The following is a 20,719-nucleotide window of genomic DNA, read 5'->3' on the forward strand; positions in this document are numbered from 1 at the left end:
CGCCCAAAATTCCCATATATCGTGCAGCCCTAATATATAGCTTATTTTTATTACAGCTTCCTCAGAGCACTGAGCGGCAAATTCACTGCAGGACCCAAGGTACGTTCTGCTAGACCTCTGCTACACAAATTATATTTGTTCATTACAGTGCAGTTTCTAGGTAAAATTTCTCTCAGGGCGAGTGTCAAAAAAAACTGTCACTCTCTTCTCCCCCCCCCCCCTTTGTCACTCTCTTCTCTCCCCCCCCCCTTTGTCACTCTCTTCTCCCCCCCCCTTTGTCACTCTCTTCTCTCCCCCCCCTTTGTCACTCTCTTCTCCCCCCCCTTTGTCACTCTCATTCTACTCCCCCCCCACCCCCCTTGTCACTCTCATTCTACTACTCCCCCCCTCCCTTGTCACTCTCATTCTACTACTCCCCCCCCCCCCCCTCCCTTGTCACTCTCATTCTACTACTCCCCCCCCCCCCCCCCACCCTTGTCACTCTCAGTCTACTACTCCCCCCCCCCCCCCCCCATTTCCTCCCCCTTGTCAATGTCACCTCTAATGTAGCGTGGCCGAGCTCTGTTCGCTCCGCGGTACAGGAGCTTTTGTTTCCTGTACCCGGCTGACAGGAAGTGCTCACTTAGTGTGCACTTCCTTTCAGTCCGGCCGGGTACAAGAAACAAATGCTCCTGTACCCCGGGCCGGACCGAACAGAGCTCGGCCACGCTACACTAACAACTCAGCAGTCTGCAGCGCAGGCAGGCTGCGCAGCACTGAGCCGGCCGCTCAGGAGGCTCAGCATGAGGGGCGCCGCCGGCCGGCCGCCCGATCCTTTACCTTCATAACGATTTTTTTTTTTTTTACCTCAACGGGCGCCCCCTGCTTCTGACAGCGCCCCGGGCGGCCGCCCGTCCCGCCCACCCCTAGAATCGGCCCTGGTTCATTATATAAAGGATGGGAATATTTAGTGTCTCTCTAATCACTGAATAATAATGAATAAAGAAAATAAGTAGCAAGGCTAAAGTAATTGGTCTCCTATTTAGGCATGTTAAACCCCATTCCCCGGCAGTGGAAATCTCATCACCCTTTTCATGGAAGACTAACCAGTAACATGATATGCAAACACTGCCAGCACCAGGTAAGAACCATCTCCCATATGTCTTCATTATTTGCAAGCTGATAGTTTTCAAAACCCTCATTTAAAGCTTTAGAGGTATTCTCATCTTCATATGGCATTTCCCTAGAGGTCCTTCTTGTGGGACCTCCACCGATTCTGTGGATGAATAGGCTGCATTGCACTTGAATAGGGTCGTGCTGTAATTCCCAGTTAGTCTGGTTGACCAGAAGCACCACTTTGCAGGAAAAATCTGTAAAGAAAGACAAAACTGAATCTGTGCTTCGGTCCCTTCATTCTCAGGATTGGTCAGGGTACCAAATGGAAGACCCCCACTGATCATAAAGTTTTTTCATATGCCAGCGATATGCCATTATGTTATAGATTGGAATAGCTAATTAATCCGCATACAATGTCTCATTCCTTTTGAGGAAAAGGAAATGTGATTTGCAAAAACGTGGAGTATATGTCACGCTCTAGTGTGGGAGGAAAATCCCCCACACCGAACATAGGAGGGAAAGGGAAAAGGAAATGAGGCCTGAAAACTAGGGACGGAAGATGGACACCTCCTAGTGAAAACCCTAATCAAAGCCCTGACTGACTACCAGTATGAAAAGACCCCATAGGTAGGTGAGTTCATACACAGGAGTACCTAAAGTCCTATTTAACCATAACGGACCCTGGAAATAATGACAGGAATGAGACATCCTGATCCTCCAAAAGGAAGGATGAACGGGAGTCTCCCTAAGGCCTAATACAAAGCAGCAAGGAAATGCAACACACAGAAAAGCCAAAATACAAAGGGAATGTTAACACTTAACTTCCAAGAAGCTATGGCAGCACCAGGAACCCAGCCGAGATCCAAACATCAGCTATCCACCGGTTCAACTGAAGCTACAAACCGCACAGCATTGTGGGAGAGACAACTATAAATAGGCAAAGTTAAATTAGCACAATTGCAACACCTGGAGATTAAGGGTGTGGCCAGTACCAGAAACAACCCAGACACCAACTGATCCACAAGGTAAACATTTGTCAAACCAAACCACGTGTTTCCAGTCTCAAAGATCTCCTGCCGCTCACTGATCACTGTCGCAGGGACATCAGTATGTCTCGGTACGTCCGTGACAGTACCCCCCCCCCCCCCCCCCCCACCTTCTACGAGTGACCTCCGGGCACCCAGGACCGACCTTATCCGGGTGAGACCTGTGAAAAGCTTTCACCAAACGACTGGCATTTACGTCAGGTGCCGGCACCCACATCATCTCCTCGGGTCCATAACCATTTAAGTGAACAAGATACTGAAGAGATCTATGGAGAGCTTGACAGTCAATTATTTTGGCGATCTGGAATTTGAAACTACCGTCCACCATGAAAGGAGCGGGTGGCAAGGAAGACCGCTCCAAAGGTTCAACATATCTGTTCAACTAAGATTTATGAAACACATTATGTATTTTCAGAACCTGAGGTTGTTCAAGGCGAAAAGCTACAGGATTAATAATGGCCGTGATCTTATATGGACCAATAAATCTTGGACCCAACTTCCAAGAAGGTACCTTGAACTTAATGTCTTAATGATAATGATGACGAAAAAGGTTCCTCCTCCGGAATACCAGAAGTATCTGAACCAGAAAAAGTGCCAAACTGTGGGTGAAACCCATATGCCCCAAAAAACTGCGACTTGCCAGTAGACTCCTGTCTACGCTTATTTATGGCAAATTCTGCCAAAGACAAAAATGAGGACCACTCCTCCTAGTTCTCAGAGACAAAACATCTTAAGTAAGTTTCCAGGCTCTGATTAGTGCGCTCCGTCGGACTGAGGATGAAAAGTCGAAGAAAAAGACAGTTTTACCCCAAGCCAAGTACAGAACGCCTTCCAGAATCTGAACATAAACTGAGTCCCACGATCCAAAACCACGTCAGAGGGAATGCCATGGAGTTTCACAATGTTATCAACAAACACTTGAGCAAGTGTTTTAGCATTAGGTAGGCCAGACATTTTACTAAAACGATCAACCATCACCAATAACTGTCTTTCCTAACAAATTAGGCAGATCAGTGATAAAATCCATAGATATACGAGTCCATGGTCTGGATGGGATGGGCAACGGAATTTGGGATCCGGAAGGCTGAGTATGTATCACCTTAACACGTGCACAGACACTACAGGCTGACACATAGTCCTCAACACACTTACGCAATCCTGGCCACCAGAATCTACGAGAGATGAGGTCGGCAGTAGATCTGCTCCCAGGGTGTCCCATAAGCACTGTACAGTGATGTTCCTCAAACACCTTGTAACACAATTCCGATGGCACAAACAATTTCCCAGAGGGGCAAGAATCTGGTGTGTCTACCTGGGCCTCTAACACCTTCACCTCTAGGTCAGGGTATAGAGCGGATATCACCACCCCTTCCGATAGAATAGGATTCTGATTTTCAAAATCACCACCTCCAGGAAAACTTCGTGACAAAGCGTCTGCCTTGACGTTCTTAACCCCAGGACGATAAGTGACTGTTTCTCACCAGATTCAATTTCACTAAGACCATGTGGCCTGCCTCGGGTTCAGTTTAGCCTACTCCAGGTAAGCCAGGTTTTTGTGATCTGTGAAGACTGTGATTGGATGAATCGGTCCTTCCAACCAATGACGCCATTCCTCGAAAGCCAACTTAATAGCCAGTAACTCTGTTACCCACATTGTAATTTCTCTCTGCGGAAGAGTCTTTTGTTTGTTTTTTTGTTTCGTTTATTAGAGAAAAAGGCATATGGACGCCATTTACCAGGTGACTGGGCCTGTGATAAAACTGATCCTACTCCCACCTCAGGCGCATCCACTTCCACAATGAAAGGTTGTGATACATCCGGCTGCACCAATATAGGGGCAGAAGAGAAGCATTCCTTGACTGCAGAAAAAGCTTGCAACGCCGAATCAGACCAAACTGAGACATCTGTCCCTTTCTTAGTCAGTTAAGGGTTTCACCTCTGTCCTAATAGTTCTGAATAAATTTTCAGTAATAATTGGTGAACCCCAAAAGCCGAATAAGAGCCTTTAAATTTTCGGGTTGATCCCAGTCCAATACAGCACGGACTTTCTCCGGATCCATTCGAAAACCCGAAGACGACAACAGGTATCCCAAAAATTGCACCTCGTGTACAGTCGTGGCCAAAAGTGTTGAGAATTACATAAATATTGGAAAAGTTGCTGCTTAAGTTTTTATAATAGCAATTTGCATATACTCCAGAATGTTATGAAGAGTGATCAGATGAATTGCATAGTCCTTCTTTGCCATGAAAATTAACTTAATCCCAAAAAAACTTTCCACTGCATTTTATTGCTGTCATTAAAGGACCTGCTGAGATAATTACAATAATAGTCTTGTTAACTTAGGTGTAAATGTTGACGAGCACAAGGCTGGAGATCATTATGTCAGGCTGATTGGGTTAAAATGGCAGACTTGACCTGTTAAAAGGAGGGTGATGCTTGAAATCATTGTTCTTCCATTGTTAACCATGGTGACCTGCAAAGTAACGCGTGCGGCCATCATTGCGTTGCATAAAAATGGCTTCACAGACAAGGATATTGTGGCTACTAAGATTGCACCTCAATCAACAATTTATAGGATCATCAAGAACTTCAAGGAAAGAGGTTCAATCCTTGTTAAGAAGGCTTCAGGGCGTCCAAGAAAGTCCAGCAAGCGCCAGGATCGTCTCCTAAAGAGGATTCAGCTGCGGGATCGGAGTGCCACCAGTGCAGAGCTTGCTCAGGAATGGCAGCAGGCAGGTGCGAGTGCATCTGCACGCACAGTGAGGCGAAGACTTTTGGAAGATGGCCTGGTGTCAAGAAGGGCAGCAAAGAAGCCACTTCTCTCCAAAAAAAACATCAGGGACAGATTGATCTTCTGCAGAAAATATGGTAAATGGACTGCTGAGGACTAAGGGCAAAGTCATATTCTCCAATGAAGCCTCTTTCCGATTGTTTGGGGCATAAGGAAAAAGGCTTGTCCGGAGAAGAAAAGGTGAGCGCTACCATCAGTCCTGTGTCATGCCAATAGTAAAGCATCCTGAGACTATTCATGTGTGGGGTTGCTTCTCATCCAAGGGAGTGGGCTCACTCTCACAATTTTGCCCAAAAACACAGCCATGAATAAAGAATGGTACCAAAACACCCTCCAACAGCAACTTCTTCCAACAATCCAACAACAGTTTGGTGAAGAACAATGCATTTTCCAGCACTATGGAGCACCGTGCCATAAGGCAAAAGTGAAAACTAAGTGGCTCGGGGACCAAAACGTTGACATTTTGGGTCCATGGCCTGGAAACTCCCCAGATCTTAATCCCATTTAGAACTTGTGGTCAATCCTCAAGAGGTGGTTGGACAAACAAACCCCCACTAATTCTGACAAACTCCAAGAAGTGATTATGAAAGAATGGGTTGCTATCAGTCAGGAATTGGCCCGGAAGTTGATTGAGAGCATGCCCAGTCGAATTGCAGAGGTCCTGAAAAAGAAGGGCCAACACTGCAAATACTGACTCTTTGCATAAATGTCATGTAATTGTTGATAAAAGCCTTTGAAACGTATGAAGTGCGTGTAATTATATTTCACTACATCACAGAAACAATTGAAACAAAGATCTAAAAGCAGTTTAGCAGCAAACTTTATAAAAACTAATATTTGTGTCATTCTCAAAACTTTTGGCCCCTGGGTGCCGCTCTGCCCACTGATATAGTTCATTTTTAGTTTTTAAACTAGTGAAAGGTCCTCTTTAAAAGAATCGTGTCACAGAGTCCCTGCCAGGGTTCCTGCTCTGCAGCTCCCTGTCTCCTGACAAGTCCGTCCGGGGGGGGGGGGGCGGGGCGGCATTAGTATAGCATGTAGCGAAGCTCTGTGTGTACAGGTCCGAACTTCCCATCTCTACTTCCACTGACTGGCCGCCCGATACTGCTGAAGACGTGTGCGTTCACATTTTACAGCATAGGCCGGCCGCTGGATAGGTTAGGATGTGGTGCGCAGGTGCGGCCCATGGATGCAGCTGGCGATATGTGGCCGTATCCATGGGATACTAGCATAAACACAGGGGAGTGAAAGGAGCATTTTTATGCCGAATGGTATGTTTTTTTTTTTTTTTTTTTTTATTACATGTATAATAAGAAATGTTCAGTGGGGGGCAATGATTTAATGTAACCCTATTTAATGAAGTGGGAATACCCCTTTAAGACAATTGTCAACGTAATAATCACCCCGATTAGGAATCTGTCTAGCTTGCCAGATTAGATTGTGCTTGCTCAACCACGGAAAAACCCAAACCACCGGAGCAGGGAGACCCTCCAACACAAAATACAAGATAAATTCCTGATGATAGTCACCCATTCTTAATGTGATATCATGCACCACTTGCCATAAACACTTCTGAGCTAGAGGTGCAGAATCAATAGCAAAAATAGAAATACTTTTCTCTAATGCACTCGGTGACAACCCGTGCTTACAGACGAACTGCGCATCAATCGGGTTCACTCCTCCCCCGCTGTCGATTAAACACCTCAATCCCACAGTTTTTTACTTTAGCGCCACCTCCGCATTCAGGAGAAATCGGGTACTACCAGTCAAAGACAAATGCACATTTTCTGACTCTCCTCTTACCCCTCCAAGAGTCAGATGGGAATTAAACATCTTTTTACGCTGAATGTATGGACATACTCTGATAAAATGTCCCTCCCGTCCGCAGAAAACACAGACTCCCTTCTTACGACCAGTATGCTTAAAAGCGGATTCAGGTGTAGCTCTCCTTAACTGCATGGGTTCGTCCCCAGACCTAAACTTAGGAGTATCTTCACCCAAAGTGTCAGATGAGGACAATACATCATGTGATAGTACGTCCTGAGAGTGAGGGCCCCTAGATCTTTCTCTCAGGCGTCTATCAATGCGTATGGCAAGAGACGCAGCCTCCAGAGACACAGTTTCCGTGACATCACTGATCGGCGGGCTTTAGCGCTGCCCTAGCCAGTAAAACTGCTAGGGCAGCGCTAAAAGCCCGCCAATCAGAAACTGTGATGTCACCGAACACACTGCTGGGCGGAAGCCTCCGCCCGGCAGTGTGCTCTTGTAAATAAGAGCCCTTGACCCGCGCGATCCAGCGCAGGTCAAGGGAGAGCATCGGAGCATGAAATGCTCTGATGCAAACATCGGGGGAGGGGGCGCTTCCTGGGTGAAAGTACGGGTATGTCCGGGTTAAGCTTTTACCCCGGACAACCCCTTTAAATTCCAAGAAACTATGGCAGCACCAGGAACTCAGCCAAGATCCAAACACCAGCTATCCACAGGTCCAACTGAAGCTATAAACCACACAGCATTGTGGGAGAGAAAACTAAAAATAGACAAAATTAAATGACCACAATTGCAACACCTGGAGAGGTTAAGGGTCTGGCCAGTACCAGAAACAACCCAGACACCTACTGATTCACAAGGTAAACATGTCAAACCAAACCACATGTTGCCAGTCTCAAAGATCTCCTGCTGCTCACTGTTGCGGGGATGTCCGTGACAGTATGTGAATGCAAACTATATGCAAATCACATGTGATTTTTAGATGACTGAAGTCATAAAGATGATTTATACCCTCCCATCTGTTAACCCTTTGTGTTTTACATGCTCCCATCTCGAAACCTTTGTGATTAAGAGAGATGGGAGTTTGTGGGCATATGATATGTCATGTTTCTGATAACTCTGAACAGCCAACATTTTTGTGACATTTTTATGTAATATCTCTTTTCTTTTAGAGCCCGATGAGATATGACACATTTGACAGCCTGTCCTTAAGTATCCCCTCTGCATCTTGGGTATGTATGTTTTGACAGTGGATGACATAAACAGTTCCCAAGTTGTTGCCTCTTCTTGTAATGTATACATAGAAAAACCTATTTGAATAAAATATAGTACTGAAGAATTTCTTATCCTAAAAACAATATTTGCTTAACTGTAGTGTCAGGCAGCTGCTGCCTAGGCCAATAAGATAAGATGAGGGGATATCCACTACATATATAGGAAAGAAGATTCCCACACTAACATAGAAGAGGATTCTTTACTGTAAGATCAGTGAGACTACGGAACGCTCTGCCAGAGGAGGTTGTGATGGTGAACTCACTAAAAGGGGTCTGGATGTATTTCTGGAGTGTAATAATATTACAGGCTATTGTTACTAGAGATAGGTCGTTGATCCAGGGAATTATTCTGATTGCCTTATTAGAGTTGAGAAGTAATTTAGTTCCCCCCCAAAATGAGGAAAATTGGCTTCTGCCTTATGTATTTTTGCAGGATAACAGGCTGAACTGGATGTATGTATGTCTGGTTTCAGTCTTATAAACTATGTTACTATGTATGTATGCTAGAATATCAGATATTCTAGATAGTCGATGAAAAGTAAATGAACACTCATTTAAAGAGCAGAAGTCCACCAATAATACATATTTCCCTATAAAAATAACGAAGGATGTAAATTAATTTCCTTTATTACCACATCTTCTGGAATTATTGGATTAAGCCTGCCAGTGTGTTAGGATTGTTGGGCCTACATGCTGCGGTGATGGGATTGTGAAGTTTGTTTTGTAGCAATTGGTACTGTTTAACCCGTTCGCTACCAGCGCCGTACATATACGGCGCTGGAGCGAAGTGCAGTCATGGCGCCCCTGTGCAGCGGCAGTCATGGCCGGCGGGTCTCCGCTGTTTCCAGGGCCGGTGCTACCATAAGGCAGACCAAGCGGCCGCCTTAGGGCGCACCCTGGGGGAGGGCGGAAAAATGTGACATGGAGGGGGAGAAATGTGACATGGGGGTCTGATGGCTGACATTGGGGGCTGATGGCTGGGGGATGATGTTTGATGGCATGTCATGGGGTTCTGATCTGAGGTCTGATTAACCTCAGATCAGAGATTGTCTGAAGCAGAGAGAAGATACCAGGACCACAGAGAGGAGAAGCGTGGGGGGGGGGGGGGGGCGCCAAAATGTAGCTTCGCTTGTGTTGGCAAAAATCCTTGCACCGGCCCCAGCAGAGACCCGCAGCTAATGACTGTGACTGGCAATAATGCCGATTGTGGTCATTAAAGCCTTTAAATGCCATGATCAAGTGAGATCACAGCATCGAAAGGGTGAAAAACCTGGAAGTGCTTCTTACCGGCATCCTCTGCAGCCAATGGGGATGCTGGTAATTGGTTTCAATACGCTGGGTCTCTCTGAAGAGGTGGCAGGCCAACATAAGAAATTTAGCAATTCTGTACAAATCATGTGTTTTAAAAGACTCATTAGGGTTCAGAATAAAAAATATAAAAAAGGGTTTTGTAGGCTCAAATACAAGCTTTAAAATCGTTTAAAAAAAAGTTAAAAGAATATTTTAAAAAATCACCCCCTGACTGTAGAATAAAAAAATAAAAATGCATAAATAACCGAAAATATAAGCATCATGTGAATCACTGCGTACAAAAACACCCTTACTATTAAAATATTTTTCCAATACCGCGAATGTTGTAAAAAAAAAAAAAAGGGTAAAAATGGCCAATTTGCCCTTTTTTCATTGCTTCACTTGCCCACAAAAAGTCACATACACTCCAAAGTAGTATCAATAAAAACTACAGATTCTCCCACACAGCTCAGTAGATAGAACTATTAAAAAAAAAGTTATGGGGGTTAGAATATTGTGATGTAAATTTTTTTTTTATTTTTTCCAAAGTTTAAATTTTGATATTTAGACATAAAAACCTATAAATATGTGGGTCAGTTTTGCCACAAAGGGACCGCCGTTGTGAACAAAACCCGTGAAACGGTGGAGGAATTGCGTTTTTTTTACAGTTCCACCCCATTTGGAATTTTTTTCCCGCTTCCCACTACATTGTGGCAATAGAAAGTACAACTTGTCCCACAAAAAATAAGCTCTCATACAGCTATGTGAACGGAAATGGCTCAAGGAAGATAGGGAAGAAAAATGAAACGAAAGAACCTCCGGTATCCTTCAGGTTAAAGGGAATCTGTCACCACAAAATGCAGTGCAATCTCCATTCAGCATGTCATAAAGCATGAGGAACTGAGCAGATTGATATATATTTTTTGTGGGAAAATATTTAGTAAAACTTGTAATTTACACATTTATATCTCAGTTTTTTCTAACTTTACGTTTTTTCTATCTTACTGTTGATGACCTATCCTCAATAGTAGATCAGCAATATCAGATCGGCAGGGGCCCGACATCCACTGGTCCTGCCGATCATCTTTTTGAAGAGAAAGCAGCGCTCATCTGTTTACCTGCCCACTGTCGCACCCCTCGGACCCCTGCCATCTGTTCAGTAGCAAAAAGTAGATAACCCCATATAAATTACAAGTTTTACTGAATGTTTTCCAACAAAACTATATATCAAACTAAAGAGGTGGTCTGTTAGCAGATGTTAACACAATAGCCGATAGGTTTCGGGAATTTTACCATTATTTGTATATTTCTAAAGCTGACTACTCTGTAGAGAAACTGCATAACTATTTGAGAGAAATATCCTTTCCCGCTCTAAGGCCTCATTCACAGGAACTTAAGCAATTTGTGGCTGTGCTGCGGACTGTAAATTTCAGTTGGCAATGCATGGGCATCGGTCGTGTTGACCCATTGACTTGAATGGGTCTGTGATCTGCAATATATGACAAAAGATAGGACATGTCCTATGTTTTGCAGTGTGGAGACACGGACCCAAAAGCCCATGGAAGCGCTTCCGTTGGCTTCCGATCCATGACTCCGTTCAGTATCTTGCGGATTGCGGACCCATTCAAGTTAATCTGTGATATGGAATGCACATGGCCAGTGCCTGTATAATACTGACCCTTGTTTGTGGTCTGCAATACAGGGATGGACTGCTTATGGTTGTGTGAATGAGGTCTAAGTGGGGAGAACATAATCCTTTTAGAGAAAGACATTACGCTGGATGATGTAAATTATGCAATAAAGGGTTTGGCCAACGGGAAATCACCTGGGTCTGATGGCATCCCCTTAGAAGTCTACAGTAAATATGTAGAGATACTGGGATTATTACAGATTTACCAAACCGCTGTGTATGTCGGCCATTTACTAGACTCCCTATATGAGATCACGATTGTAGTCTTTTTAAAACCAAACAATGACCCTCTGAAGTGTGCATCTTATAGACCCATTTCTTTGGTAAACATTGACTATATAGTACCTTATTTTTCGCTTTATAAGGCACACCTGATGATAAGACGCAACCAAGGTTTTAGAGGAGGAAAATAAGAAAAAAATATTTTTCATCAGGCCTCATATCAGATCTTCAGATCAGACTCCCATAAATATCAGGACATCAGATCAGACCCCCATATCAGACCTCAGATCAGCCCTCATTGTCAGACCCCCCAATCAGAGTTCTTTACCAGAACCATCAGACCTCAGATCAGAATAAAATAAAAAAAAACTCCTCTTACCTCTCCTGCGCCGCTACTCCTCTCCATCTCCCGCAGCAGTCGTGCTCTCATGTCTTCTCCGGCCCTGACTGCGTGCAGTGTCAGGTTATAGTGCGCTCACTATGCCCTGACACTGCACTGGGTTAGGACAGTGCAGTGCTGGCTCCAAGGAGGGCAAGTGCTGGAAGTGCTCGTAGCGCTTCACTCCCCGCTCCCGGCACCTAATGCGTAGTTGTGAGCCCTTCCATAATGGAAGCGCTTACTAGTATTCACTTTATAAGACACACAGTCATTTTGCCCCCACATTTGGGAGACAAAAAGTGTGTCTTATAAAGCGAAATCAAGCTATAACAACAGTTATACAGGAGCACCAATCGGGCTTCATTCCTGAACAACCAACTTGAATAAACATTCGAAGAGTCCAGGCAGTAATTAGAGTTGAGTCACTTGAAATCGTCCTTGTTTACAGGAACTTGCCTAACTCTTCTGAGACAATATCTAAATGTCACTGTGGTGGAAGAAGTTGTGGAGGGCAGGCTGTTGAGTCGGGATTTACTGAATGCTACTCCTCTGTTGGACAGTTTGCTAATTTCTAACGGAGCAGAAAAAGGGAAGTCAAGACTGGTGGCGTGAAAGAGCCCTTGGAGCAATGTTTAGATGTCACACAGAGTGTGGATTACAACAAAATACATTTCAAGCGCTTACCATAGATGTGCTTGGTTTCTATTGCATCCTGTGTCTAAAACCACAGCTTCCTTTATCGTAGGCTGTTTTTTTCCAGTCTTAAAGGGGTTGTCTCACTTCAGCAAAGGCATTTATCGTGTGGACAAAGTTAATACAAGGCACTTACTAATTATATTGTGATTGTCCATATTGCTTCCTTTGCTGGCTGGATTCATTTTTTCATCACATACACTGCTCGTTTCCATGGTTTACAACCACCCTGCAATCCAGCTGTGGTGGTCGAGCTTGCACACTATAGGAAAAAGCGCTGGACTATTTGGTGTAGGTGAGTGTTTTTTCCTATAATGTGCAAGCACGACCACCACTGATGGATTGCAGGGTGGTCGTAACAATGGAAATGAGCCGTGTATAATGTGATGGAAAAATGAAAGAAGCCAGCAAAGGAAGTACGGTAATATTGGACAATCACAATACATGTGTAAGTGTCTTGTATTAACTTCCTCTACATAATAAATGCTTTTTGCTGAAGTGAGACACCCCTTTAACTTCAGTAGGGATATATAGAATCCAGAATAAAGGCATGTAAAAGCCAGAAGCTTTTTTTTTTTTATTATTATTAATAAACTATCTCCCCCTCTGTTTTTCATTTCGGTATTATAATGTCCTTTTCCTAGAAACAGTTCGTCACAATCGTGACAACACAAACAAATGTACTTAATTGCCACTCAAAACGCAATAGTTAGATGTGCTGTCCCATGAAAAATATTCAGCAATTTTAAAACCAGCATATGAAAGTATTTGTAATTGCATGTAATTAAAAATGTAGCATAGCCTTATTATAGTATAGTATATTCAACAAAATGTGTCTGTATAGTGCCACCTGCTGTTTGTTCTTTTCCCTATTTCTCTGTCCACCTTTGAGGTTTATGCACATGCTCAGTTCCATCCTTTATCTGCCACAGCTGTATCTTCTGTTAGCTGTGACAGTTATGGGAGAGAGCTGCAGAGGAAAGGACATGCCTCCTAATCTGTGATAGGGAGAGAGCTGCAGCAGAAAGGACATGCCCCTTAGCTATGATAGTGAGAACTGCCAAGGAAAGGACATGCCCCCTGAGCTGGCAGCTTGAAGTATATCTAGCAGAGCAACTGGAGCAATGAATGGAAGGATCTCTGGATCCATGTGAGGTACAGGGCTGGTTCTAGGTTTGTTAGAAAAAAAATTGTCATGTACTGTATGTTTCATTTACGTAATAATGGGATAACCCTTTAAACAGTTGCAGCATACCTTAAAGGGTTTCTGTCATCAGAAAAATCATTATGTAGCTGACTGACATTAGCGATGGGCTAATATCAACAGAACATAACTGTATGACTTGTATCTCCCTGTCTGCCGCTGTTCGCGTTAAATAATGACTTTTATAATATGTAAATGAGCTTCTAGGTGCTAGTGGAACGTTGCTGCAGCACCTAGAGGCTCCGTCCTCTCACCGTTTGGCACGCCCTTGTAAAGGTGATTGACATCCTCGGTCTTCTTCATGCCCCACAAATCCCGCGCCTGTGACGTCCATTTTAGTATTAGGCGCAGTGAGTGAAGGCAGCAGGCGAGCGTACTTCACTCACTGCGCCTCCGCCTAATACTAAAATGGACGGCACAGGCGCGGGATTTGCGGGGCACGGAGGAGTCCGAGGATGTCAATCACCTTTACAAGGACGTGCCAAACTGTGAGAGGACGGAGCCTCTAGGTGCTGCAGCAACTCTCCACTAGCATCTAGAGCAGGGGTGGCCAACCTTACAGACACAAAGAGCCCAAAAAAAACTACTTATGACTACCAGGAGCCACAAGATATACATTTTCACGCGATTCACCGTATTTTTTGCCCTACAAGATTCAACTAGGTTTTAACAAAGAAAAATAAGAGGAAAAAAAAGATTTTTCATCTGATCTCAGGTCTGATAAAAATGTTTTTCTTATTTTTCATTAGCAAAGAAAAAAAGAAAAAATATATTTTTCATCAGACCTCAGACCAGACTCCTAAATCAGATCCCCAATCCTTATCTGACCTAAAATAAGATCCCCAAACCTCATCAGACCTCTAAATTAGTCAGACCCCCAAAAGAAGATCCCCAATGCTCGGATCAGACATCACAACTCAGACTCCTAGTGTCAGACCCTCAGTGCTCAGATGCCCCCCCCCCCCCCCCTCCATGCTGACCAACCCATGCTCAAATAAGACCCCCATGCTCAAATAAGACCCCCCATGCTCAAATAAGACCCCCACCATGCTTAGATCAGACCCCCACCATGCTTAGATCAGACCCCCATGCTCAGTTCTATAATTTAAAAAAATCTCTTCCCTCTCCTGATCAGGCACTGGGCTCCTGCTCAGGCACCTGCTACTCTGCAGGTCTGACATGCTCTCCACTGTGACCTGATGAGCACAACGTCAGGTCATAGTCCATGTCTCCAGGTACTACGTTCTCACACTGTGTGCATCAGGACGTAGTGGAGAGTGAGCTGGAGCTGCAAAGTAGCAACAGTGCCCGATCAGGGAAAGAGATCTGAGCATGGGGTGGAGAGTGAGCCGCCTGACTGCTTCCCGGCTCCACAGCTAGAGCCGCACTTGAAGAAGCAAAGAGCCGCATGCGGCTCAAGAGCCACAGGTTGGTCACCCCTGACCTAGAGGCTCATTTACATATTATAAAAGTCATTATTTAGCGGCAGGCAGGGAGATAAAAGTCATACAGTTATGTTCTGCTGACATTCGACAGCTACAGTGGATATGATTTTGAATGTGATTGCTTAATTCTGAACACAGCTACATCCCCAGTTATCCCCACATTATTTTAGCTTTTTTTGTTTTCTACCCTACACCTAAAAGATTTCAGTTTGTTTTTAAATTGAGTGGTACAGTTTATAGGTCACAGGGGTGTGTAGACTTTGTATATCCACTGTATATAACGATTTTTCTGATGACAGAGACCCTTTAACAAGTTAAAGGGAATCTGTCACTAGATTTTGTCCTTATAGACCGCTTACATAGCGCTTTAGCATAGCAGTCTATGATTCTAATGGTACCTTTTGATGTTTTCTTGTGAAGTTCCCCCAAGGCAAAAACGGACTTTTATTCATATGTAAATGAGGGCTCGCAAGTGCTCAGGGGCGGCGTTCACCTCGTTGGTGCCCAGGCTGTTCTGCCTCTTTTCGTCATATCCCCGTCCCAGCCTCTTCCTCTGCCCGCCCCACTCTTCCTTTTCGTCCTCCTTCTCTGCAGCGAGATCACGCGCTTGCGCTATCCATTGCTTTGCCGGGGCATGCGCACTGCGATGCCCATTGTGAGCACGGCATCGCAGTAGCTACTGCGCATGCGCCGGCTAGTGGCGAGGAGGCGGACCAGAGACACCCACCAAAAGGGATCTAATAAGGATAAGTGTAACATGAACCCTAAGGCATCATGCATGCACATATTTCAGTGAGAATCTGTGCAAAAATGATCAGCAAAATCATGGCTTGCCCAATTGAATATCATATTATGGAGTTATTCACCCCCAAGATGCAATGCGGCACATACTGACAGCATGTTGGCATACAGGGACCATGCATCCAGCAATGTGGATGTGCAAATCATGTATAGGTTTGTGTATATTTGGGACAATGATTTTAAGGTCTGTGTATTTTTATTTTAAAAAGAAAACATATGGTTCATTCTTCCACTAGGGCCGCGCCATTACCCTCAATAACTGCCTGCAGCATTTCTTCTCTACTGAGAGTGTTAAGGATGTTGTCTGTGAAAACTGCACCAAAGTAAGTTATGCTTGCTTACATACGGGAATCTGTAATTATTCAGTATGCAGAAAATGACACATTATTTTCCCATATTTATGTAGTTTGATGCGCTGATTGTATCCACATCAGTGCCTGCTTCTAGTGGGTGCACAAAGGCGTATTTACCATGGAGGTAGGGAACATGGCTGCTTTCCTTGCCTGCGTCATTGCAGCTACCTGCAAAAGCATCCAGGATCATTAGCAGAAAAACACAGCTCCCCTATACAGATGTATTCTGAAAAGAATCATTTTGGGTCAAGAAACTAAATGGTGGGAATGAACTTTAATGAAGACACATTAGGGGGAATTTATCACGACCTGCACTACAAAATTCTGTCGTTAAAATGTCACAGTATAGGGCTTTTGCAACTTTTTGTGTTTATTAGCACAACACTTTTGGCCCTTTTTGCATTTTTACAGTGCTCACACCAGTTTTCAAAAGTACTTTAGGTTGAAAAATGGATGTGGTTAGTTATGTTAATGAGTTTCACTCCAGATTTATCACTGGGACTTTTGTAGAGTCCCAAAAAAGTCCCAAAGTTACTCCAGTAGGGTGGTGGCATCACATCTTGCACAATATAATACATTTGCATACATGGCCACAATGAAAGGGAATCTGTCAGCTTCAAAACACCCCCAAATTAGCGAAAATAGTGTAAGTGATGCCGAGTCCGTTTATGTAATTTTTAACTTTATACTCACTTGTGATCTGACATTATGCACCAACCAACCAGTAAACTACATTGTGAGACTCCTCTATGAGTCCTCTCCATTATGTGCATGAGCTCAGGAGTCCTCTCAATGCATTTTACTGCTGGTTTGTGGGAGCGCAGCGTCGGACTGCAAGCAATATGAAGATAAAAATTACACAATCTGGGGGGGGGGGGGGGGGAATTTAGATCTGACAGATTCTATTTAAATAAAGACAGAACATAGCACTCCAAATGAAAAGTCTTTTTATAAACTAATACCACATTTGATATGATAAATAAATATGAGGTTCTTTGCAAATATATTTTGATTAAAAAAATATGTGAGCACACCTACCCTGGCAAGGTGACCTCATTGCAGGCTGCAACCTACCGATTTAATACCTATCTCTATGGTGGAGTAGAAAACTGGAGTAGCATTTCTAGACAAAAATGTGTTACGTTTAAAGATGCTCCAATGTTGCCACATTTGATAAAATTTTAGCAAAGTACTGAAAGAAAACTGACTTCATATACAGTATTAGGGTACTTTTACACTTGCGTTGTTGGATTCCGGCAGGCAGTTCAGTCGCCAGAACTGCCTGCCGGATACAGAAATCCGTATGCAAACGGATATCTTTTGTAGACGGATGCGGATCAGTCTCACAAATACATTGCAATACCAGATCCGTCTCTCTGGTATCATCCGGGGAAAAACGGATCCGGTATTTTATTTTTTTTCACATTTCTAAAGGTCTGCGCATGCGCAGACCAGGAAATCGGATCTGTTTTTCTGGGACACTTGGTGCCGGCATTCGGCATTAATGCATTTCAATGGGAAATAATCCGGCATTTCGGCAAGTGTTCCGGAATTGTAGACTGAGAAAATACTGCAGCGTGCTGCAGTATTTTCTCTGGCCAAATACTGTAAGAGTGACTGAACTGAAGCATTCTGAATGGATCAAGATGTCATTAGGATAAAACTGGTCAGTTTTTTCCGGTATTGAGCCCCTAGGACGGAACACAATACCGGAAAAGAATAACGCTAGTGTGAACGTAAAGTACCCTTATCCTTGTATTGTAATTGTAAATTCTCCACATAGTTCATTCGGCAGAACTTCCGAGTTTTGCTTTGTAGTCCTTTGTTTTCTGCGTACATCTCTGGGCACAGTGTGTATTTGTGTTAAACTCGCTTTCAGGGCCAATATGACTGATCCATTTTGTTACTGATCCCTTTGACTTATAATGGGATCAGGTTTCAGTTTTTGTATGCAGTGGAATGGTGCAACAAAGCTATTCTGCCCATCCGGGGCAACAGACACCTAGCAAACTGAAAATGGTTTCATAGGAACCCCTAATCAAAATGTCCCCTTTTTTTCTACTTGCTCATTAGAATTCAAGTTTAGCACCACAGAGGCATGCCTAAGGTGTTTGGCACCCAAGGCCGAACCTTTCTCTGGCACCCTTCCCCCACAGTAGTTATGCCCCCATTGTGCCCCGTCTCACAGTAGTAATGAGCTCATTGCACCCCTTCACAATAGGTATGCCCACACTGTGCTCCCTCACAGTAGTTATGCACTCATTGCGCCCCTTCACAGTAGTAATGCCCTGTCTGTGTCCCTCTTCACAGTAGAAATCCCCTCTATGCCCCTTCACAGTAGTTATGGCCTCGTTGTGCCCCTTCATAGTAGTTATGCCCTCTGTGTCCCTTCACAGTAGTTATGCTCTCATTGTGCCCTTCCCTCACAGTACATATGTCCTGTCTGTGTCCCCATAACAATTGTTATGCCCCTTTACAGTAGTAATGCCCTCTCTTTGCCCCTCAATGTTAATAAAATAAAAAGAACAGTAACTAGTCACCTTGTCCCGTTCCTGATGATCATCTCCAGAACTCCCCTGCAGGCACAAATTGCGCTGCATTACCGTGTGGGAGGAGAGCACAAGCAGATTACCAGCCTGCAGGTTCCTTCCATACAGTTTGGCAGTGCAATCTGAGCCTGCAGGGATGAAATGGGAAGTAGCAGGAGGGAAGGAGTGCGGGGAGCTGAGCAGTATTTAAGTGAAAGGACTGCTGCTCCCCTGCGCTCTAGCTTCTATATTGATGAAAGCACTTATTGCATCCAGGCAACGTGGGCGAAGCGCCCCCCTTGGCACACCACTGAAGCACCAAAGAGTGACTCATTTTAATTGGTTTTTAGAGACACCAGGTAATACTTCTGTACAAGGAAGCGCCCATTAATGTTAGTATGTACTGAATGTACAAAACTACCTTCAGAAAGGAGGTTCTTTTTAATTTCTATAATAAGTTATCTTTTTTACAATTATACCAGATTCATGCTCAAGAAAAACCAAATGGACAATTGGTGGAAGATCAGAAAACAACATTTGTTAAACAGCTGAAGCTGGGAAAGGTTGGTTCTTGGATGCAAAGAAAAAGTCTCAAGTTGTTGTAAAGATTAAAAGAACATTGGGGGAGATTTATCAAACTGGTGTAAAGTAGAACTGGCTTAGTTGTCCATAGCAACCAATTAGATTCCGCCTTTCATTTTCCAAAGGAGCTTTGATAAATGAAAGGAGGAATCTGATTGATTGCTATGGGCAACTAAGCCAGTTCTACTTTACACCAGTTTGATAAATCTCCCCCATTGTATTCCATTTCTAGTAATGCTTATCAAAAATAAGAATTTTAAAGTGAACCTCCGGACATATTTTGATAGTTGTTGTTACTAGGCTGTACTGGGGAAGTTGCCAAATGATGCACCTTTTTCAGTCATTGTTCTGCAGTTATTCACTAAATTGTGCCTCTAGGACGGTCTCCCCTGTCCCCCCGTTTGCTGCATGCACTCTACCCGATACACAAAGGGGTCTCTTCTCCCCTCCAGATAATTTCCCTGCTTTCTGGTCCGAATGCAGTGATAACCAACTAAAACAGAGAAGGGGGGTGTGTGGCCAGCAGCCAAAATAGCTGGATGCACTTGAGAGGAGCTCCAGGGCTAGCGCTGCTATATGGGACAAATCCTGTTACACACTGGCCCATTATCGCAAACAATAGACCCCTGGATGTGCCCGAATACACCCAAGAGGCAGGTGCAGTGTAAACTCACCCCGCCGGGGACTGGAGAGAGATCCTGAGCCGAGAGTGCCGAAGGAGAAGGCAGGGCGGCAGTCCTACAGAGTGCTGTGGCATAGAAGATGCGATGAGCAGAGAGGGGAGAGGATCGGGAGTAGAAGGACAGGAGAGGCAGCAGCAGAGAACTGGGGGCAACTGAGACTGCGAGTCCCCGCCAGATGGCCATTTTGCTGGCTTCCCTGCAGCACCAAGAAAGGGGAGGGAGCCACGATCAGCACAAGCTTCAGGCATAGCGGAAGTCTCTTAATATGCGCTGTGCCACTCAGGAATAGCACAATATCCTGATCAACTTAACAGGGACTTTACCTCAGACCATTTAAATATATAATATAAATATAAAGCACACCATAGGAGCACAAGATAGATCCAGATAAAACTACTGCTGACCTCACTGACATCCTCAATAAATATAAGGAGACACACTGCACTATCCAAGCACTGGAATCAGATTTAATCACTGTCTATCTACCTATATATTGATATAACAATGGGGCCACAAAAAACAGTGTCGCAGAAAAATTGAGAATTTGCCAGACAACCAGATGAAAATTCGCGGTCACCTCTACCGCAGCGGAAAATGCACATCAGCGCTAGTACTGCTCCAGATGTATCAGTCCCTGTAAGTCCCCCTGAGGAAACTCAAGATTAACTCACTCTTAAGAAAGTATCAGCCCAAGTTCTGGAAGCTATTACCGTATGCAAGACATCCCTCACAGGGAAATTAGATGAAGGTAAAATCGATTTGGGTCTCCTGCGCCAAGACCTGTACAACCTGCGGGACAGAGTTCAACATACTGAAGAGCACATATCACGCATAGAAGACACTACTGACACTGTTTCCAGCTCCATATCCGATCT

General features: G+C 44.2%; 1 protein-coding gene across 4 annotated transcripts in view; it reads left to right on the top strand.

Moving 5' to 3' along the window:
• USP30 (ubiquitin specific peptidase 30) overlaps positions 1 to 20,719 on the top strand; it is an 80,580-nt gene that overhangs the window by 50,492 nt on the left and 9,369 nt on the right. For all 4 annotated transcript variants that reach the window (XM_044275348.1, XM_044275349.1, XM_044275351.1 and 1 more), the window contains exons 6-10: positions 57 to 99; positions 1,026 to 1,120; positions 7,873 to 7,932; positions 15,935 to 16,021; positions 19,062 to 19,142. In XM_044275348.1, the coding sequence (XP_044131283.1) occupies positions 57 to 99; positions 1,026 to 1,120; positions 7,873 to 7,932; positions 15,935 to 16,021; positions 19,062 to 19,142 (366 nt within the window). The remainder of the gene's footprint in view (positions 1 to 56; positions 100 to 1,025; positions 1,121 to 7,872; positions 7,933 to 15,934; positions 16,022 to 19,061; positions 19,143 to 20,719) is intronic.

The sequence above is a fragment of the Bufo gargarizans genome, chromosome 1, assembly GCF_014858855.1.
Source record: "Bufo gargarizans isolate SCDJY-AF-19 chromosome 1, ASM1485885v1, whole genome shotgun sequence".
In the NCBI taxonomy this organism is placed as follows: Eukaryota; Metazoa; Chordata; class Amphibia; order Anura; family Bufonidae; genus Bufo; species Bufo gargarizans.